Genomic DNA, 24405 nt, shown 5'->3' on the forward strand with positions numbered 1-24405 from the left:
GTGTTCCATTGATTAGCTACACTACTCGTTTTTTACCTATTTAGTATTCCTAGTGTCACACTGATTAGCTACACTATTCGTGTGTTATGTGTTTAGTATTCCTTGTGTTCCATTGATTAGCTACACTACTCGTGTGTTACCTATTTAGTATTGTTTGTGTTATGCTGATTAGCTACACTACTCGTGTGTTACGTGTTTAGTATTCCTTGTGTCACACTGATTAGCTACACTATTCGTGTGTTATGTGTTTAGTATTCCTTGTGTTCCATTGATTAGCTACACTACTCTTGTGTTACATATTTAGTATTCCTTGTGTCACACTGATTAGCTACACTACTCGTGTGTTACCTATTTAGTATGCCTTGTGTTCCATTGATTAGCTACACTATTCGTGTGTTACATATTTAGTATTGTTTGTGTTCCATTGATTAGCTACACTACTCATGTGTTACCTATTTAGTATTCCTTGTGGTCCATTGATTAGCTACACTACGCGTGTGTTACATATTTAGTATTGTTTGTGTTCCATTGATTAGCTACACTACTCGTGTGTTACGTGTTTTAGTATTGTTTGTGTTACGCTGATTAGCTACCCTACTCGTGTGTTACGTGTTTTAGTATTCCTTGTGTCACACTGATTAGCTACACTATTCGTGTGTTAGGTATATACATGTAGTATTGTTGTGTATACTTCATGTATATTTGTGAGTTGCTTTAGATTTGTACAGCCTAAGAGAAGTCTGCATATTAGTTTCTGTACACAAATGAAAACTGCACGGTTAGATAAAACAACTACATGTAGTTTTTTACATGATTACTGTTTGTTTCTCATATGACTAAAATAGATCTACACTACATGTATGGACTAAAATTTATTTGTTGAGTTGATTGGGGTTTTACACGGTACTCAAGAATATTTCAGTAATATGACAGCGGCCAGTATTATAGTGGAAGGAAACCGGGTAGAGCGCAGGGGTGGACTTATATGTATACATATATATCTGTCTTTGTGTGTAATTAAGGTACAGTACATGTGCTTGACTTACCAGTTAGGTGGTCATTTCTGGGAAAACTGGAATCTTTTACAGCTTTTTTTCTCGTACGCCGTTACACTGTTGAACATGCTGATCATCACATGACCAACCTGGCAATGTAGTTTATTGAAACACCTCAAGTTCTCTAAACAAATGTATTTTTGGAATGTTTTTAATTTCAACCTTTTGCTACTTCTGGGAATGGGAGCAAGTCTTTTAACCATGTGTGTAAAATGTACACACCCCACGTACACCTGGTGTGTAGAGGGAAAAGCTGAAGGGTTGTGAACCTCAGGTAGCTGAATAGAGAGGTTGAAGTTTGACCGTATAGTGAGTGTATTTACCAAATGGATCTGCATTTTCTGCATCTACTGCACACTGCCCCACCCCACTCCACCCCACCCCACACCGCCCCACCCCACTCCACCCCGCCCCACTCCACCCGTATGATGTGATTTGTATAGCTGCCTGGTTTATCTCTGAGGGATGGAGGACATTTTGCATCTCGCAGGATCCCTGTGGTCTGTTATTTCAAATCCCTATCTCTAGCACTCTTTACAGTTAGTGGTGTGTGCCTAAACTTCAGAGGGACTTAGATAGAGCATCTGTCACAGAGGGAAGTATCCAGGCTTTATCAGATGAAGGTCCTAGACTTGTCTCCCCAAAACAGCTGTGCGCAAAGTCATCTGTTAGATAATGTGCCATTCGTAATCCCTGGTCCCTTAATATCGCCTTGATACTGTGTACATCTATTAGATAATGTACATGTGCCATTCATTATCCCTGGCTCAGTAATATCACCTTTGTAATCTCTGGTCTGAGGTAAAATCACTTTGATACCCTATACGGCTGACACATCAGATCCACACTTTGTAATTTTGTGCTACACATCAGATCTACGTTTTGTAATGTTGTCCTCCACATCAGATCTACATTTTATAATGTCATCCTACACATTAGATCCACATTTTGTAATGTTGTCCTCCACCTCAGATCTACATTGTGGAATGTTGTCCTCCACATCAGATCTACATTTTGTAATGTTGTCCTCCACCTCAGATCTACATTTTATAAGATCTACATTTTGTAATATTGTCCTTCACCTCAGATCTAAATTTTGTAATGTTGTCCTCCACCTCAGATCTACATTTTATAATGTCATCCTACACAACAGATCCACATTTTGTAATGTTGTCCAACACATCAGACCCACATTTTGTAATGTCGTCCTCCACCTCAGATCAACATTTTATAATAATGTCAGATACATCAGATCTGCAATTTGTAATTTCATCCTACACATCAGATCTGCAATTTGTAATGTCGTCCTACACATCAGATCTGTATTTTGTATTGTTGTCCAACACATCAGGCCCACATTTAGTAATGTCATCCTCCTCCTCAGATCAACATTTTATAATAATGTCAGACACATCAGATGTGCAATTTGTAATGTCGTCTTACACATCAGATCTGCAATTTGTAATGTCGTCCTACACATTAGATCTGCAATTTGTAATGTCGTCCTACACATCAGATCTACATTTTGTAATGTTGTCTAGTTGTTCTATAATTGGAGAAGACATTCTATCTAACATATATATAGTAAAAATCATTGGAAAATATTCATTCTTATTTATTCTTCTGTGAAGATTTATTTCACTGATGGTAGTATAAGTTTGAATGTACATGTTCTGTGGACCTATATTTCATTGTCATGCTGACTTCCTCTCCGGCCATAAGTGGTAAGGTCTGACAGCAACCTGCCGATGGTCGTGGATTTCCCCCGGGCTCTGTCCGTTTTCCACCCACCATAATGCTGGCTGCCGTCGAATAAGTGAAATATTCTCGACTACGGCGTAAAACACCAATCAAATAAATAAATAAATAAATACATTTCATTGTATATCAGTTATATACTTTGATGTTTGAGATCCCAGTTCACATTAATAGTTGGCCTCAATAAAATGTAGGCTGAGAACTAACTCTGTCTCAGTTGGCTGTGGATTTCGCCTGTCATATCTAAACACTTTAATATAGCTTGGTATGATGATCAGTTTCAAAAACTGAGCCAAAGATATAAAGTGTAAAACTTGCTAGAGCTGTTCTGGTTTGGCTCTCAGTTACTTTGACTCCTAATTCTCCAACCTTGTCATAATCATCCATCTCTGCATCTGGATCATAACTGATCATAGTTTTGTGGCAATAAGTCATTATTTATAAGTGCATTATTTGTCCCCAGATCAGTTTTACATAAAGATCAGTTTGTGGTATCACTGGAGTTTGTGGTATCAATGGAGTTTGTGGTATCAGTGGAGTTTGTGGCATCAGTGGAGTTTGTGGCATCAGTGGAGTTTGTGGCATCAATGGAGTTTGTGGTATCAGTGGAGTTTGTGGCATCAATGAAGTTTGTGGCATCAATGGAGTTTGTGGCATCAGTGGAGTTTGTGGCATCACTGGAGTTTGTGGCATCAATGAAGTTTGTGGTATCAGTGGAGTTTGTGGCATCAATGAAGTTTGTGGCATCAATGGAGTTTGTGGCATCAGTGGAGATTGTGGCATCAATGGAGTTTGTGGCATCAATGGAGTTTGTGGCATCAATGAAGTTTGTGGCATCACTGGAGTTTGTGGCATCAGTGGAGTTTGTGGTATCAGTGGAGTTTGTGGCATCAGTGGAGTTTGTGGTATCAATGGAGTTTGTGGCATCAGTGGAGTTTGTGGCATCAGTGGAGTTTGTGGCATCAGTGGAGTTTGTTGCACCATTGGAGTTTGTGGCATCAATGAAGTTTGTGGCATCAGTGGAGTTTGTGGCATCAGTGGAGTTTGTGGGATCTGTGGAGTTTGTGGCATCAGTGGAGTTTGTGGCATCAGTGGAGTTTGTGGTATCAATGGAGTTTGTGGTATCAGTGGAGTTTGTGGTATCAGTGGAGTTTGTGGTATAAATGGAGTTTGTGGTATCAGTGGAGTTTGTGGTATAAATGGAGTTTGTGGTATAAATGGAGTTTGTGGTATCAGTGGAGTTTGTGGTATCAGTGGAGTTTGTGGTATCACTGGAGTTTGTGGTATCAATGGAGTTTGTGGCATCAGTGGAGTTTGTGGCATCAGTGGAGTTTGTGGGATCAATGGAGTTTGTGGTATCAGTGGAGTTTGTGGCATCAGTGAAGTTTGTGGCATCAGTGGAGTTTGTGGGATCAATGGAGTTTGTGGTATCAGTGGAGTTTGTGGCATCAGTGGAGTTTGTGGCATAAATGGAGTTTGTGGTATCAGTGGAGTTTGTGGCATCAGTGAAGTTTGTGGCATCAGTGGAGTTTGTGGCATCACTGGAGTTTGTGGCATCAGTGGAGTTTGTGGCATCAGTGAAGTTTGTGGCATCAGTGGAGTTTGTGGCATCAGTGGAGTTTGTAGCATCAGTGGAGTTTGTGGCATCACTGGAGTTTGTGGTATCAATGGAGTTTGTGGTATCAATGGAGTTTGTGGCATCAGTGGAGTTTGTGGCATCAGTGGAGTTTGTGGCATCAGTGGAGTTTGTGGTATCAGTGGAGTTTGTGGCATCAGTGGAGTTTGTGGCATCAGTGGAGTTTGTGGTATCAGTGGAGTTTGTGGGCATCAGTGGACTGTTGACATGATGCTGTTGATAGAGTTGACATGTGTTGTCATTTATTAGTTATCAGGTTGTTTTTAGATGTGTGTTTTTTTATGTTGCTTTTGCTTAATAGTTCATTATGTAAATGGATATATTATTTACTCTTCTTTATCAGTTTCAGCACGTGTACTTTCCTGTATCAGTTACATGTACTTCTCATTATCATTTACATGTACTTCTTGTTATCAGTTACATGTACTTTCCTTTATTTGTTAATGCATCATTTGTTATCAGTTACATGTACTTTCCTTTATTTGTTACATGTACTTTTCGCTATCGGTTACATGTACTTCTCGTTATCAGTTACATGTACTTTCCTTTATTTGGTAATGCATCATTTGTTATCAGTTACATGTACTTTCCTTTATTTGTTACATGTACGTTTCTGTATTAGTTCTCTAGATTGCATTTATTAGTTTGGATTTGGTGTTGTTACCATGTTCATCTTTTGTTTTTTTGTTTGTTTTCTTTTGCAGACTTATTTCTTCACTGACACAGATGATGCCGAGTTACAGAAAAGAACAAGTGAGTTTAGAGTATTTGATCATAATCAGTACACTAAGTTGAGACATATCTCCACCAGTCCCTACAAGCTTATACTGAAAGTGGCCCTTCTTGATCTTTTGCTTGTTTTGTGTCTCCTGTCCATGTCTATTATCAAGAAATATGAGCAGTTGGTAAAATATGTGACCTGACTGGGTGTAAGCTAAGCCAATTTTGGTACATAGCACAAACAGAGAAGTGGAGAGCAGAAAAAGCCTGGTGTTGTTTTTACTGGTCAGGTTGGCCGTTGGCTGGGGGTGGGGAGGGGGGTTCAGCCTATGAGATCCAGATGGGCAGGGAGTCATACAGCACTCTCCTAGACTTGTCTATTTCAGGGGTCTGATGACAGAGACCAGGGGGTTACAGTCCTGTGCCCTGTACACTGAGCCTTCCCTCTTCTCCCCATGTCCTCCCTCCCCCTCCTGCTCCAACCCCCTCCCCCACAAAGCTGCACCAAAGGTGCCTCCCTGTTTGGCTGTGATCTGTTAACAGTGCCTGCTCTTGTATCCACCTCCCCAGCTGGCACCATTGCGTTTTGATTAGAAATGAGCGTGTGCAGGGTTATCAGAACATTACAGCTGTAATGATTTTTATATGCTGGGCGCCCAGCTGATAGAATCTCTGTAGACACCAGGGTGTTCTCTCTAAGATATTTCTCTGTAAGACTACTTATATTCACGTAGTTAATATGTTCTTCTGCTTGGGGGATAGAATTGTGTTCTGTTGCATGATGATGCTTTACGTGGAACTTTATTGCCTAAATTACACAAAACAGAATAATCCTGCATGATCTGTTTTTGTCCTTTGAAATGTAAATTTTAGGCTTCCAAGACAATTTTCATTTTACTAAAACTCTCTGTGTATGAACTTGATTTAAACTTCTGGTGTTGAAGTTTTGGTCATTAGATACCTGTGTTATGTGCCTGTGCTATGTAGCTAAGCCTCTACATGTGTGAACTGACATTGGTGGCATTAAGGCTGACTACAGATACCTATGTTATGTAGCTAAGTCTGTACATGTGTGAACTGACATTGGTGACATTAAGGCTGACTACAGATACCTATGTTATGTAGCTAAGTCTGTACATGTGTGAACTGACATTGGTGACATTAAGGCTGACTACAGATACCTATGTTATGTAGCTAAGCCTCTACTTGTCTGAACTGACATTGGTGACATTAAGGCTGACTACAGATACCTATGTTATGTGGCTAAGTCTCTACATGTGTGAACTGACATTGGTGACATTAAGGCTGACTACAGATACCTATGTTATGTAGCTAAGCCTCTACATGTCTGAACTGACATTGGTGACATTAATGCTGACTACAGATACCTATGTTATGTAGCTAAGTCTGTACATGTGTGAACTGACATTGGTAACATTAACGCGGACTACAGATACCTATGTTATGTAGCTAAGCCTCTACTTGCCTGAACTGACATAGGTGACATTAAGGCTGACTACAGATACCTATGTTATGTAGCTAAGCCTCTACTTGTCTGAACTGACATTGGTGACATTAATGCTGACTACAGATATCTATGTTATGTAGCTAAGCCTCTACATGTGTGAACTGACATTGGTGACATTAAGGCTGACTACAGATACCTATGTTATGTGGCTAAGTCTCTACTTGTCTGAACTGACATTGGTGACATTAAGGCTGACTCCAGATACCTATGTTATGTAGCTAAGTCTCTACTTGTCTGAACTGACATTGGTGACATTAAGGCTGACTCCAGATACCTATGTTATGTAGCTAAGCCTCTACTTGTCTGAACTGACATTGGTGACATTAATGCTGACTCCAGATACCTATGTTATGTAGCTAAGCCTCTACATGTCTGAACTGACATTGGTGACATTAACGCCGACTACAGATACCTATGTTATGTAGCTAAGTCTCTACATGTGTGAACTGACATTGGCAACATTAACGCGGACTACAGATACCTATGTTATGTAGCCAAGCCTCTACATGTGTGAACTGACATTGGTGACATTAATGCTGACTACAAATACCTATGTTATGTAGCTAAGCCTCTACTTGTCTGAACTGACATTGGTGACATTAAGGCTGACTACAGATACCTATGTTATGTAGCTAAGTCTCTACATGTGTGAACTGACATTGGTAACATTAACGCGGACTACAGATACCTATGTTATGTAGCTAAGCCTCTACTTGTCTGAACTGACATAGGTGACATTAAGGCTGACTACAGATACCTATGTTATGTAGCTAAGCCTCTACTTGTCTGAACTGACATTGGTGACATTAATGCTGACTACAGATACCTATGTTATGTAGCTAAGCCTCTACTTGTCTGAACTGACATTGGTGACATTAATGCTGACTACAGATACCTATGTTATGTAGCTAAGCCTCTACTTGTCTGAACTGACATTGGTGACATTAATGCTGACTACAGATATCTATGTTATGTAGCCAAGCCTCTGCATGTGTGAACTGACATTGGTAACATTAACGCGGACTACAGATACCTATGTTATGTAGCTTAGCCTCTACTTGTCTGAACTGACATTGGTGACATTAAGGCTGACTACAGATACCTATGTTATGTAGCTAAGCCTCTACTTGTCTGAACTGACATTGGTGACATTAATGCTGACTACAGATACCTATGTTATGTAGCTAAGCCTCTACATGTCTGAACTGACATTGGTGACATTAACACTGACTCCAGTACATGAACATTTCCAGCCTCACGTAACTGTAAATGAACACACTTTATACACGTTTATATAACGTCAGTATGTGTACAGAAATAAACTTTTCAGCCAACGTCAGTTTTTCACAGCGAGCTTTTATCTGCCCTAGGCAGTCTAGCAAACAAGGAAACAAACATTACATCTTTTCAGTCTTGAGCCAGTTTTTGTATATTCTCCACGAAGTATCTAATGCATGTTGGCTATGGCTGAGTGAATGTGATAATTATAGAGTACGCATTCTGATAATGGCCTCTGTTGTTGCCATCATTTCTACACTCACTGACTATACTCATGTACTGGCTACACTCATGTTCTGGCTGTGCTCTGTCAAACATTTCATGAATATGCATTTAGCTGGGTACTAAATAGAGATTTGTAATATTTAGGACGCATGCACATATCTGACTTGATTATTCCTGTAGATACAAGTACAGGGAAAACTGTGTGGAGTCCGCTTCAGATTAGACTGTCTGATCAGTTATCAGTTTCTGATGGGCACGTGCCAGGATGAAGTTAATATTGGGACTGATTTCTGCACTGTTTCTGCATATAGATATCCGGTGTACCGATTTTAAGTTGTCTGTGGTCTTATAGACTGTAGCTTATTGACAGGGCCCCAGACCAGGATGTGCTCATACTGAGGCTGTATACCCAGCTGGTTTATCACATATCCACACGCCCTACCAGGATATCAGGTTATCCCAGATTCCCAGTGGCATCAGGCCGAAGCGTGCCCATCTTCTGGCCTTTATAAATACCCTACATTCCCCAGCAGGGCTACATGCACGCCCCTGAGTGCCCCTGAGGGTGCAGTGACAAACATTATATCTCTTAGATAAGACTCTCTCAGATGTGACCACTGGAAGATTTATGATGTTATAAGGCACATTCTCTTAAACCACTTCTGTCTTTGAAGTTTAGTCCAACGTCCAATACCTGTAAACTAATTTTGAATTTGGTATTTCTACAAAGACCAAATTCTCTTCATATTGAAAGCTACCTACTGTACATGTACATATCTGCTGTAGTAATGCTCCTCGTTCAATTTTGTAAAGTACTTGACATATATATATAGTATCCTGACATATATAAAATATAGCTGTTACATGAAGTGTTCATATACCAGTCTGTAACTCACAAATGTTTTTGCTTGAACTTATTGAGAAATCACATTCTACATGGAGAGTTACTTGGGTTTGATTTCTCACCTGTTATCATGAGGCCTACATACACTGTACATGTGTTGCTCACCCTTATCAGACCTACATATTTCTCCCATCTTCCTATGTAGTATTCTCCTGTACTTTCTGTTTTGTTTTGCAGATTAGGTTCTGTTGTCAATGTAGATGACCATTGTGTATCTATATTGGTTAACAATACAGAAGATGAATTTCATGTTCTATATAGAACAAGTTTATTGTGACTGAGCTTGCATTTATGTACATGAAGGGGCCACTGAGAGTGCATGTGTTCTGGTGAAGGAGCTCTACCTCCCTTTGGAGCGGGCTGCACAGGACGTCCTGTCCCTCACACCAATGTTCACCAAGCTTTTGTACAGCAGTTAGGGTCAAACTACTTGTAAACAATGTGTAGATGTGTAGCCCTCTCACCACATGGCTGAAGACTGACATGTTAAATGCTTTCAATGAGATGGGATAGGGGTCCTACAGTGTTCAGTATAGTATGTTTATACTATGTTCAGGTGCAGGGCAACCTGCACTCAGCTGAGCTTGTCCAGATCTGTGAACACATGAGGCTAACATAACGTGGGGTCAGATAAATCAAGGGTCACATAAGTCATCAGCATAAATCTGGGGATACATGTATCATCGGCATAAATAAGGGGTCACATTTGTCAGGAGGATAAATCATGTTTCGCATTTGTCATCAGGATAAAGCAGGGGTCACATTTGTCATCAAGATAAATCAGGGGTCACATTTGTCGTCAAGATCAAGCAGGGGTCACATTTGTCATCAGGATAAAGCAGGGGTCACATTTGTCATCAAGATCAAGCAGGGGTCACATTTGTCATCAAGATAAAGCAGGGGTCACATTTGTCATCAAGATAAAGCAGGGGGCACATTTGTCATCAAGATAAAGCAGGGGTCACATTTGTCACCAAGATAAAGCAGGGGTCACATTTGTCATCAAGATAAAGCAGGGGTCACATTTGTCATCAAGATAAAGCAGGGGTCACATTTGTCATCAAGATAAAGCAGGGGTCACATTTGTCATCAAGATAAAGCAGGGGGCACATTTGTCATCAAGATAAAGCAGGGGGCACATTTGTCATCAAGATAAAGCAGGGGTCACATTTGTCATCAATCAAGGGTCACGTGTCATCAGGATAAATCAGAGTTGTGCTGTTACTCTCATCCATACTTGTTACAAATAATAGTTAATAAGATTTTGGGTCCAATTTCTGACTACCAGTCACTGACCAGTAGAATTTAGCACACCCTGACTTTAGTGGGGACCCATGTTACAGTATGAAACCTGCTTGACCAGTGCAGGAGGAGCAGGGTCATAAGGGGTCTCACTGACCTGTTACATGGCCTGGACTTATGAAACTGCTCACAGCAGCTCTGTTACATGGACTGGACATATGAAACCGCTCACAGCAGCTCTGTTACATGGACTGGACATATGAAACTGCTCACAGCAGCTCTGTTACATGGACTGGACATATGAAACCGCTCACAGCAGCTCTGTTACATGGACTGGACATATGAAACCGCTCACAGCAGCTCTGTTACATGGACTGGACATATGAAACTGCTCACAGCAGCTCTGTTACATGGACTGAACTTATGAAACTGCTCACAGCAGCTCTGTTACATGTACTGGACATATGAAACTGCTCACAGCAGCTCTGTTACATGGACTGGACATATGAAACTGCTCACAGCAGCTCTGTTACATGTAGGTGTCATTCTGCTGTGGACGTCGCATCCGACTTCACCCACAAAAAGCTTATCCATTATCTTCCGTTACAATTCTCCTTGACATACCTAATTTCATTTGCATTGGGAAGAGATATCAAGGGAGCAGACATAGACTGTTTTTTGAAGGTGATGATTGTACATGTACAAGTATTGGAAGTGATACTTCTGGTCATCAAGATTTAAACCAATTTCGGTTTAATTATAGGCTATCATTACATGTACAGCTATTTCTGCCTGTGCTGACTAATAATAGGCTGTTTTGTGTGTTGAAGTTGGAGGTTGTGGGAGTCTGTTTTGTAGCATTTGTACATGGACCTGGTTTTATGGTTTTAACTTTCTGAATATCAGAGACCTCAGATTGTAAAATGACAGCAGTTGATCCCCTGTTAATAGCAATCAGCTGTTTTACGTTTATGCGTCTAGATGTGCAAAGTAATTGTGCTGGTTTGAAATAAATGGTTATATGGTCAGATGGCTTCATACACGTACAGGTATAAACTTCATGGCTTTGTGATCGTTTTGGTCTATTTGGGTATTTGATGATCGTCTGCACTGGTTGGTTTACTTAGGTGTATGTCGGTCTTGGTTGGTATGTAGTATATGGGCAGGTGAGTGAGGAGCTGGTTACAGCTGGGGGTCAGACTAGGGTGTAGCCATCAGATAAAGGTACCCTGATTGCAGGTGTACTAGGGTCCCTGCACAGGAAGTCTGACGCACTTAGAGTCCTCTAAGAGAATCCTGCTCTTTATACTTATGGTTATTACAGTGAATGATATGAATACAGTGCCTGACTATGAATGCCCATCCCTGGATCTGTGTGTGTGTTTGAATGTTAGAGTATGCTTTAGTCCCTGCCAAAGCTGGGTCACCTGGAGGCTTATATGAATTATGCACACACAAATGATTGTCTTATTATCACTTTGACTTGTTCAACTTAGTGTAGGAATAATATATTGCTTTTGCTCATGAATGTGTCATGAATTTGTGTCATGAATTCACTGCTTTAACTTCCAGGCCACTGGTTTACCATGGACACCCCCCCCCCCCTCCCCCTGTGTATAAAAGTACAGTATTTAGCTTACCTGTACATATATTTGCATTACCTTGAAAAATGTTACATGTATGTTGTGTTCACTTGGCTTGTTTCACCAGTGGTCGAAAAGCCCTTCCCACCACGAGCTTGATCAGTCAGCTTTAATCCAGAGCCCCCTCTCATCACGGGCTTGTTCTATCAGCTTGAATCCAGAGCCCCCTCTCATCATGGGCTTGTTCTATCAGCATTAATCCAGAGCCCCCTATCATCACGGGCTTGTTCTATCAGCATTAATCCAGAGCCCCCTATCATCACGGGCTTATTCTATCAGCATTAATCCAGAGCCCCCTCTCATCATGGGCTTGTTCTATCAGCATTAATCCAGAGCCCCCTATCATCATGGGCTTGTTCTATCAGCATTAATCCAGGGCCTCCTCCTCTATGGGCTTGTTCTATCAGCATTAATCCAGAGCCCTCTCCCCTCACCGGCTTGTTCTGTCAGCATTAATCCAGAGCCCCCTCCCATCATGGGCTTGTTCTGTCAGCATTAATCCAGAGACCCTCCCCTAATGGGCTTGTTCTATCAGCATTAATCCAGAGCCCTCTCCCCTCACCGACTTGTTCTGTCAGCATTAATCCAGAGTCTCCTCCTCTATGGGCTTGTTCTATCAGCATTAATCCAGAGCCCTCTCCCCTCACCGACTTGTTCTGTCAGCATTAATCCAGAGCCTCCTCCTCTATGGGCTTGTTCTATCAGCATTAATCCAGAGCCCTCTCCCCTCACTGGCTTGTTCTGTCAGCATTAATCCAGAGACCCCTCCCACCGTGGGCTTGTTCTATCAGCATTAATCCAGAGACCCCTCCCACCATGGGCTTGTTCTGTCAGCATTAATCCAGAGCCCTCTCCCCTCACCGGCTTGTTCTGTCAGCATTAATCCAGAGACCCCTCCCACCATGGGCTTGTTCTGTCAGCATTAATCCAGAGACCCCTCCCACCATGGGCTTGTTCTGTCAGCATTAATCCAGAGCCCTCTCCCCTCACCGGCTTGTTTTATCAGCATTAATCCAGAGACCCCTCCCACCATGGGCTTGTTCTATCAGCATTAATCCAGAGCCCTCTCCCCTCACCGGCTTGTTCTGTCAGCATTAATCCAGAGACCCCTCCCACCATGAGCTTGTTCTGTCAGCATTAATCCAGAGACCCCTCCCACCATGGGCTTGTTCTGTCAGCATTAATCCAGAGCCCTCTCCCTTCACCGGCTTGTTCTGTCAGCATTAAACCAGAGACCCCTCCCACCATGGGCTTGTTCTATCAGCATTAATCCAGAGCCCTCTCCCCTCACCGGCTTGTTCTGTCAGCATTAATCCAGAGACCCCTCCCACCATGGGCTTGTTCTATCAGCATTAATCCAGAGCCCTCTCCCCTCACCGGCTTGTTCTGTCAGCATTAATCCAGAGACCCCTCCCACCATGGGCTTGTTCTATCAGCATTAATCCAGAGCCCTCTCCCCTCACCGGCTTGTTCTGTCAGCATTAATCCAGAGACCCCTCCCACCATGAGCTTGTTCTGTCAGCATTAATCCAGAGACCCCTCCCACCATGGGCTTGTTCTGTCAGCATTAATCCAGAGCCCTCTCCCCTCACTGGCTTGTTCTGTCAGCATTAATCCAGAGACCCCTCCCACCATGGGCTTGTTCTGTCAGCATTAATCCAGAGCCCTCTCCCCTCACCGGCTTGTTCTATCAGCATTAATCCAGAGCCCTCTCCCCTCACCGGCTTGTTCTGTCAGCATTAATCCAGAGACCCCTATCATCACCGGCTTGTTCTGTCCTCACGGATAATTCATGTTCACTTTTATTTCACAAGGTATAGGAAATTGTAAATTTCAGAAGCGTAAGTACAGTCATTGTCGTGACGTGCTAGTGTTGATAAACAGAGATATACTTGTTCTGGTGTACAGTCTGTAGTATGGTGTTAGGATAGTGAAACCTTACTCATATCTGACCACGTAGATGTAAATAACTGATATGTTAATATGTTAACCAGTGTTTATGATAGTTCCCTTCGCATGTACCACGTCTCCCTGCAGACTTTGTTGTTACCTGACCCAAGGATTCTGCCTCTAAGTGTGCTGTTTACCTGTTGGCCAGTGTGCTATTTACCTGCTGGGTGTTTGCCCTATGGGAGGAGGCACTCCCAGACTTAGCACCTGGGTCTGGCTGGATTACCCTGTTAATGGGTGACATATAGGGTGCTCTCGGTACCCTCTGGTCATCAAATCAAGCTAACATCCGTCTCTGGCCATGGCTAGCCCTTCTGTCCCTTGATGTAGGGACTTTCTCTAGAAACGCTTTTGTTTTCACAAGAAATCTGAGGAGGAAGCATGTGAAGAGCTTAGTCTGCCTAATGTAGACTTTTGCTTACGGCAGTGGCAGATGATAAAGTGTAAAGTCAAGTGTACTTCTTGCCTTAGGGACCTTGTGTCTAAGCCAGGGAGATCATTAAAATATGTGGTCTTCATACATAAATTCTAATCTCTTGAAACAATGCAATTTTATAGCAACATTCATACACCCCTTCATGAGACCTTCTATGGTAATTAACAAGTGTGATCTTCCCTGGTTGTATCCAAACTTGGGCCCCAATTAACAAGTGTGATATTCCCTGGTTGTGTCTTGATATGAGCCCTATCTAGCGAGTGTGATATTCCATGGCGGTGTCTTGATATGAGCCCTATCTACTGAGTGTGATATTCCATGGTTGTGTCTTGGTATGAACCCTAATTAAGAGGTGTGATATTCCATGGTTGTATCTTGTAGTGAGCCATAATTAACAAGTGTGATATTCCATGGTTGTGTCTTGGTATGAACCCTAATTAAGAGGTGTGATATTCCATGGTTGTATCTTGTAGTGAGCCCTAATTAACAATTGTAATATTGTCTTTTTCCAAATAAGCCCTAATCAACAAGTGTGATAGTTCTTGCTTGTGTTGGGGAACAGTCCCTATAGTTAGCAGTTCCTTTGTTCTCAACTTCTTTTTGTAACTGGATTGACCCAGATCAAACTTGTTAACACATCCTAAATTCTGCTGCAAACAGAAAACAGGCTGTCGGTATTTGATAGACAGCTCAGTTCAGAGGGGAAAAAATGTGGAATGTTTTTGTGACTTAGCCTCTGCCCTTTCTCTGTCTGGAGAGGTGAGTGTTTTCAGGCTGCAGGGCTCTATCACAGTGTCTCAGGTATTCTCAGCAGGCCAGGCAGGGAGTGCTAGGGGCATGTATTAAGCTGTACTTATAATTTGAAGTACATTTTTATTTTCTTTTAAATATGGATCATTGTGCTACCTTGCATGTATAAACTGCACTGATAGATGCTTTTTTATGTACTTCATTACACGGCATAGGTAAATGTATGCACCTGTGTATGAACCTTTAGGCAAATGCAATAACTGGTAGCCAGGTACATCTAGGTATGTGCTGAAAGAGCATGTCATTAGCCTGAAAAATGTTGACGAATTGAAAATTCAGATAGTAGTGTCATGGCCGTGCATTGACCATTGTGGTCAGCCATTTAAATTAACCTAAAGTACATGTGCCTACTGTGAACAAATTACACACAGGGCACATGCATATATCCACATAGCTGCCCACTCATAAACACAGTCATGCATTACAGGTACTGGGATGGACATCATCCTCTGCGATAGGTACACATGTAAACGTTACTACCACCACCCCCAGTATCATCATATAAAGTGTCACAGGGCTGCAGTACCCCCCCCCCCCCTTTACAAAAATGAATCCACTCTGTACACCACAAGGTACACATGTAAACGGTACAACCACCACCCACCCCCCAGTATCATCATATAAAGTGTCACAGGGCTGCAGTACCCCCCCCCCCCCCCGTCCCCTCCCAAAAATGAATCCACTCTGTACACCACAAGGTACACATGTAAACAGTACTACCACCGCCCACCCCCCAGTATCATCATATGAAGTGTCACCACATGGCTGCAGTCCCTTCCCCCCCCCCCCCCCAAAATGAACCACGGTCGAGTATCATCATATAAAGTGTCACAGGGCTGCGTTCCCCCCCCCCCCCACACACACAAAACTGAATCCACTCTGTACACCACAAGGTACACATGTAAACGGTACTACCACCACCCCCAGTATCATCATATAAAGTGTCACAGGGCTGCAGTAACCCCCACCCACCCCCCAAAAATGAATCCCTTGTGTATACCACCAGGTACACATGTAAATGGTACTACCCCCCCCCCCCCCCCCCCCCCCCCTCCAGTTTCATCATATAAAGTGTCACAGGACTGCAGCCCCCTCCCTCACAAAAATGAATTTACTCTGTACATCACCGGTACACATGTAAACGGTACACACCCCCCCCCCCCCCCATGTCATCATATAGAGTGTTACAGGGCTGCAGCCCCTCCCCCCCCAAACCAGGTACACATGTAACATACTGCACAATGATACGGCCATGCTTCTGTCTATGCAGTGGGTGACTCAGAGAATAGGAGCTTGTGTTATTCCTTCCAGACTAAACTGCCAAGTTCCCTACCAAAATGCCTATTTATAGCTGAGGATTCCGTGTGGATAAATATAGATATGATGTAAAACTGGCAGGTTTCCATATCAACCATGTGCAAAGTTTCTTCATGTACATCAGGAAATCAACTTGACTTACAGTTTGGACTACATGTATGAAGGTAGAGTTTTATGCTTAAAATGTCTTAGGTTAAAGTAAGAATTCCATTTTTTTAAGTTAAGTGAACAAGGATTGTCAGTTAAGAACATTTTTTTAATCATTAATGTCATTTAGATAGAGTGTAGATACATGCAAAAAACAACAGTAAGACTGCCAAGTCCGTCTGTCATCATCAGCTGATGACATGACCTGATCCCAAGTCCGTTTGTCATCATCAGCTGATGACATGACCTGATCCCAAGTCCGTCTGTCGTCATTAGCTGATCACATGACCTGATCCCAAGTTCATTTGTCATCATCAGTTGATGACATGACCTGATCCTAAGTCCGTCGGTCATCATCAGCTGATCACATGACCTGATCCCAAGTCCATTCGTTGTCATCAGCTGATCACATGACCTGATCCCAAGTCCGTCCATCGTCATCAGCTGATCACATCTGCCCTGGCTACACACACATCTTGTTCAATACAACAATGGTGTTTTACATTTTTTGTTAGAATTAGTCTACAGTATACCTGTAAACATGTGATTAAACCACCATCACAAAAATATAGAATCTCTTTTTCATTTCAATCAGTTTTTTGTACATCTAAGTTCAGTCTTCTCACTTGATTCGATCCACTTGCACAGTATGTTGAGTGAACATCTGGATGGTCATGGGTTTCTCCCGAGTTCCCAGTTCAATAACATCTGGATAGTCCTGGGTTTCTCCCGAGTTCCCAGTTCAGTAACCGGCAGATGGTCATGGGTTTCTACCGAGTTCCCAGTTCAGTAACCTGCGGATGGTCATGGGTTTCTCCCGAGTTCCCAGTTCAGTAACCATCCTGCAGGTTACTGAACTGGGAACTGGGGAGAAACCCATGACCATTGGATGAAGCGAACAGCTTTCCTCAGTTGTAACTTGTCTGTGCCTAAGATAACACCACATCATCTAGATGATAATGGCCTATTTTTTGGCTAAAAGCTGCCTCACAGGCTAATTAACATGCACTGTTCTTATTGTCGCGTGTTTTTATAACACAGGGCAGGCATATTAGAATGAATATGTGTACTGATAGATGTACTTTATTAATAACTTGTAATCAGAAGTGTGATAATTATCTACTTGAACATTCCTGGAGTGCATAGCTCTTTACAAATGCATAGTGTAAGGTAGGATTTTCCATGTCACTTAGTATGATATAAAAGAAGACATTACATATATTTGTACAGTTAAGGATATATGTACACCATGGCTGTGAGCAGTAACTAAAATACACAGGATGATCTATCCTTGTGGACATCTGTGTTAACATTGAGGATTCTGCTTTAGTGAAGAATTCAAGAAACTTTTTCCTTTGTTTACATATCTACATGCAAAATAGGTTTTTAACGCGTTGCCACATATTTATTCTTGCTTTTTACAAAACAAGTTTTTCTGCTTCTGTATTGACAATGTCTTTTTAAAGATGTAATTGTGGTTTGGACATGCAATTTTCCAGAATTAAATAGATAACTTGTTCACTGAAGACGTCGGTGTAAAGGCAATATTTGATCAAAGCTTTCAATTAATGGCTTATTTTTTATGGAGACTTTCAAATGTAAATTACCGCATGCTGTTCGTGATACAGTAATTAATCATATTACTTACGTTGACTTAATTAATTCTTTTCCCAGTTCTCAATGATGAGAAATGGCATTGGGCCATCATCTCATTTTATTTAAATTTATTCAGTGTTCTCCATATTGCTGAAGATGACATAGGTTATATGATCACCTGTGTTGAGCTGAGTTGATTGTCGCCTTTGATGTCAAGGAGATCATCATTACAGATGCGCCCTCACGGGTCACTGTTTGCTTCATTTACCTGCACACATACCTGTGCAAATGAAGGACTTTTGTTCATGTTTACCCTGGTTAAATTTGCTTTGCTTACCCCCTGACAATGAGGCTTCATTACTTGTGACCTAATGATCCATATGATGAGAAGACAATTAAAGTACAGTAATGTCAAATTGTTTTGTCCCCTTGAAGTTGTGATTGATTTACGTACATGTAAGTGTGCACTTTTTCATATGCACAGTGTATCAGATTGCGTGTTCAAAACCAGGATGTGTCGTACACAGTATGTGCTCATTCAAGTTGCCTGTACCTGAGTATGTTAAAGGCTGTGTGAGGATGACTATAAATCTTAACCTTGTTGTACTAGATCATCTGATTGGTTTATTACAGACATGTTTATCTTTTACCTGCTGATTGATGCAGAGTAGTAGTACACCTGGGTGAATTTCCACACATGTCAATAACCATGATCTAAAACACCACACGTTTTACAGTTGATAGTTCATAAACTCAGATCATTATCTTCAGAATAGATGTTTATGATGATATTTATAAGTGGACCAAGCAGTTAACCTTCATCTGATTTTATGCAAGTTTATGCAAATGAGGGTAACAGACATTATACTAACATAGCCAAGACGAATATAGCCCAGAAGCTCTGAGGCAAAATAAGAAGGAATGTTGAGTAAAAAGTGACTATTTTACATGTGAAGCGCTTTGGCGACAAATTATTCTCATTATAAATGGAGAGCACAGACAAGCTTCATATCTACAATGTTAGTGTATTACAGCCAGTGCTAACGGTGCTAGTAGGTGTACATGCACCATCTGTGACATCATAGATAGAAATGATTTATAAAACTAACATGTACTTCACATTAATTTTTATGTCACATGGGCTTTTTTGCCCCTAAGGATAATTACTGCTGCCAAAGAGATGGAAGATGTGAGGAATTCCTAAGAGATATAAAATATGCCTCAAAATAAGAAGAAAAGAAATGTTTTGATGTTTTGGCCATAACTGAAACTCCCTTAAAACCATATACATCATTTTAGAGCTCCTTGTCATGTATCCCCTAATGGATACAGTCTAATATTTATTTATTTTTTTGATTGGTATTTTATGCCGTACCCAAGAATATTTTACATATATGACAGCGACCAGCTTTGTGGTGGGAGGAAAACGGGCAGAGCCCGGGAGAAACCCACGACCATCTGCAGGTTGCTGGCAGACCTTCCCACATACTGCCGGAGAGGAAGCCAGCATGAGCTGGACTTGAACTCACAGCGACCCCACTGGTTAGAGGCTCCTGGGTCATAACGCTGTGCTAGCACGTTAACCAACTGAGCGATACAGTGCCTCAGTTAAAATTCAAACTCATTAATTACTGCACAGTTCCTTAGTTTACCATTAGACACACAGTACATGTATTTGTTACACTGGGTTACCAGGTAGGAGAATTTTGCCTTGTTCACAAGAAATGAGATGTATTCTTTATAGTAAGCTAACAGATAATGTTACATTATCTTCCTTCCTAATGCCAGTCAATTTTGTTATAACCGTATTTAAAAATAATTGTCTGATTGTTTTTACAACATAATGTTTTGGTGAGCATTTCTGTTCTGTCATATGTTTGTATTGTTTCAGACGGCCACATGATCAACACTAACTGCTCTGGCCAACACAACAGGTAAGCTTTGGCACTGATAGTTACCACTGTCTTGAAAGCACAACAGGTAAGCTTTAGCACTGATAGTTAATGCTGTCTGATAACACAACAGGTAAGCTTTGGCACTGATAGTTACCACTGTCTGATAACACAACAGGTAGGCTTTAGATTTGATAGTTACCACTGTCTGATGACACAACAGCTAAGTTTTAGCACTGATAGTTACCACTGTCTGATAACACAACAGCTAAGTTTTAGCACTGATAGTTACCATTGTCTGATAACACAACAGGTAAGCTTTAACACTGATAATTACCACTGTCTGATGACACAACATGTAAGTTTTAGCACTGATAGTTACCACTGTCTTGATAATACAACAGGTAAACTTTAGCTCTGATTGTTACCATTGTGTGATAACACTAACGGTAAACTTTAGCACTGATGGTTACCACTGTCTTGATAGCACAACAGAAAAGCTTTAACACTAATAGTTATCACTGTCTGATAACACAACATTTAAGCCTTAGCGCTGATGGTTACCACTGTCTGATAACACAACAGGTAAACTTTAGCACTGATAGTTACCACTGTCTGATAACACAACAGGTAGGCTTTAGATTTGATAGTTACCACGGTCTGATATCACAACAGGTAAACTTTAGCACTGATAGTTACTGCTGTGTGATAACACAACAGGTAAACTTTAGCACTGGTAATGCCACGTTTCACAATGTTGCATTATGTACACTTAAGACAGCCTAATGTTCTATATGTAAATAACGAAAGTCTTGGGTGTTGTGTTTCTGTGTTGTGTAAACTCAGTTGATGGTTTGTGGATCGCTAACAAGATGCCTACAAGTGCCCTTTGTTGTCTGTCTGACAACAGGTAAAGAAGTGCTATAAATGTTAACTCTGTCTTTTCAGACAAGCTCTTTGCTGTAAGATGGCGCAGGAGTACGATTATTTTCTGCAGTCAAAAAAAAGGTAATAAGTTGTTATTTATTTAAAGTGACAGTTAGTGTCAGGTCTGGTTGAAGGTTGGTTGACTATCTGTGGTGGGGTTGCTATGTTGATCGTGGGAAAGTTAACGGTTCTGTTGTAACTCAGGAGAAGAATTTGTGGAAATTTAAAAGTACCTCTAGAAAGTCTGTTATTTGAAAGTGAGGGAGGAGTAGGTCACTCCTGTCTGATACTTCGGCCACAGTCGTCAGGAATTCCACTGCTAACTGACCAGTGGTTGTAATAGAATTAGGCCCAGGTGGCCTCTTGTGTCACTCCTGTGAAGGGGTGCAAAGCCCTTGTATCAGAGAGCAATCATGTGAGACAAGTGAGTGCCTCCAGGCAGGGGGTTGGAGGGGGGGGGAGCTACATGGAGGCTGTACAATTGACCCTTGTCCCGCCCAGTGTCCAGGAAACCATTAGGTGCTCATTAACTCCTCAATTGTGAGGACTTCCCAGCAAAGGATTAGTGGAGGTCATGGGGTCAGATGGTAGCTAGTGTGCCCAAGAGGCTCACCTAATCCATCCATCATGTCATGTGTCACAGGAATATTGACAACAAAAAGAACTTTTGGCTATGAATGTGTTACTAAAAAATTTACCTCAGTGAATAAATACGCCAGAAAGGAAATAAGTTATCTGTCAGGTAACAGTAATTAGTCGTGGTAGAAAAAAAATGTGAATAGAAAAGTTAAAAATATATTCTTTTTCTTGTTGTAAGGTCTAAACACTTTTGAACTATATCGATGTACATGTACATGTCTCTATCCTCACCCAGATGGACTGTTATACATGTAACACAACAGGGCTTATGGTATTCTCACCCAGATGTACTGTTATACATGTAACACAACAGGGCTTATGATATCCTCACCCAGATGTACAGTTATACATGTAACACAACAGGGCTTATGATATCCTCACCCAGATGTACTGTTATACATGTAACACAACAGGGCTTATGGTATTCTCACCCAGATGTACTGTTATACATGTAACACAGCAGGGCTTATGGTATCCTCACCCAGATGTACTGTTATACATGTAACACAACAGGGCTTAAGGTATTCTCACCCAGATGTACTGTTATACATGTAACACAGCAGGGCTTATGGTATTTTCATCCAGATGTACTGTTATACATGTAACACAACAGAGCTTAAGGTATTCTCACCCAGATGTACTGTTATACATGTAACACAGCAGGGCTTATGTGCAACAAAGCCCTAGTTATGTATGAAAAGGGAAAATCTGGACATTCAAGGGCAAGATATTAAGATAAATTGTGATGATGAAAAAAAAAACATAATTCATCTATGATTTTTTAATGTTGTGTCATGAAATGTAAGTGATGTGAAGGAAAAAACTTGTGGGTGTCATTTCTTCTAAAGGCCATGAGGTGACTTGCATACATAAACACACTCCACAAAAGTTTATGATAGGGCTGTGTATGTAGCTGGTGTTATGTCATAACGTGAGTTGTTGATGGCCTAGTTTACAGTTTCTGATCCCGACCCTGTTGAGTAAACATTGAAAGCAACAGGATATGCTATAAACAACAGACAGTAGTCCCTGTTAGTGGTCAACCGGGGACAGAGGTTACCAGCCTGCTCCTCCTGTCAGCGGCTGGCTATACCCCTAAAGATATTCCCCTCAGCAACACAGTTAGACCACATACAGAAGCTACCTGGCCTTCAATACTGGCCGCAGTTCACATGAATCCGACTGGATAAAAATGTACAAACCAGCCAAGATTGGGGAGTTTTTGCTGTGTGAAAACAGATGGTGTATTGTGAACTGTTTACTTTTGGCTGATTTGTAGATCACACACCTACAATCACAAATTGTTTTGTACCTGGTGTAGATTTCACAATCTACAATCAGGAGTAACAATCCTATGTGTGAAATGTCTAATCGAGCTTCTTGTAGGCTACAATAACACTTGTCCCTTATACACACTAATAGCCCTTTGTTCTGTTTGTGATCCTCAGGCCGATATGTACTTAGAGGTTATTTGTAGAGATGCGTTTGTTCTGATATGCTTGATAACATGTCGGGGTGAAGATCAAAGGTTTGTTTCTTTGGCATATTACATTAGAACAACCCTGAAGATAAAGCTTGCACATGAAAACACTTTACATCTATGTACGTATACCTGTCTGATGCATATATACCAGTCTTCATTGTGTACCTGCTTCAAGTAGATACGCAACATTTTAACACATGAATATAAGTACCTGTTTAAGTAAAGATACGTGTACACACACTTTAATTTATTTATTTATTTATTTATTTGATTGGTGTTTTACGCCGTACTCAAGAATATTTCACTTATACGATGGCGACCAGCATTATGGAGGGTGGAAACCGGGCACAGCCTGGGGGAAACCCACGACCATCTGCAGGTTCCTGGCACACTTTAATATATGATAAGTTAGTTGTTTGCAGTGAATATAGGGCACACTTTGATACTAACCCGTTTGAAGTAAATGTATATAGCACTTGTAGCGCACCTTTTCATGCATACCTCTTTGAAGCGTAGACTCACATATGTAGCACATTTAGTATTTACCTGTTGAAACAAATATACAATACACTTTAAATTAATTAAAATAGACTTACAGGTGAGTACACTTCCCACTAACATATCTCCGTTGTAGTCATAAATCATGTTGAAATGGAGACTCTTGATGTGGTCATACTGGAAACTTCCTATTACTGTGAGTTTAATGTAAACCCATGATTACACATAGATTACTTATATCTGTGTTACTGGATGTGAGACTGCTGAGCTTAGTGCCGTGTTCTTATATCTGTATTACTGGCTGTGAGACTGCTCAGCTTAGCATCATGTTCTTATATCTGTATTACTGGATGTGAGACTGCTCAGCTTAGTGTCCTGTTCTTACATCTATGTTACTGGCTGTTAGACTGCTCAGCTTAGTGTCCTGTTCTTACATCTGTATTACTGGCTGTTAGACTGCTCAGCTTAGTGTCCTGTTCTTACATCTATGTTACTGGCTGTTAGACTGCTCAGCTTAGTGTCCTGTTCTTACATCTGTATTACTGGCTGTGAGACTGCTCAGCTTAGTGTCCTGTTCTTACATCTATGTTACTGGCTGTTAGACTGCTCAGCTTAGTGTCCTATTCTTACATCTGTATTACTGGCTGTTAGACTGCTCAGCTTAGTGCCATGTTCTTATATCTGTATTACTGGCTGTTAGACTGCTCAGCTTAGTGCCCTG

General features: G+C 41.3%; 1 protein-coding gene across 1 annotated transcript in view; it reads left to right on the forward strand.

Moving 5' to 3' along the window:
• The window catches only part of LOC135462192 (fringe glycosyltransferase-like), a 44691-nt gene that overhangs the window by 2496 nt on the left and 17790 nt on the right, over nucleotides 1-24405 (forward strand). The window contains exons 2-4 of the mRNA XM_064739589.1: nucleotides 5154-5202; nucleotides 20137-20179; nucleotides 21086-21145. Coding sequence (XP_064595659.1) covers nucleotides 5154-5202; nucleotides 20137-20179; nucleotides 21086-21145 — 152 coding nt within the window. The remainder of the gene's footprint in view (nucleotides 1-5153; nucleotides 5203-20136; nucleotides 20180-21085; nucleotides 21146-24405) is intronic.

The sequence above is a fragment of the Liolophura sinensis genome, chromosome 1, assembly GCF_032854445.1.
Source record: "Liolophura sinensis isolate JHLJ2023 chromosome 1, CUHK_Ljap_v2, whole genome shotgun sequence".
NCBI classification, from domain to species: Eukaryota; Metazoa; Mollusca; class Polyplacophora; order Chitonida; family Chitonidae; genus Liolophura; species Liolophura sinensis.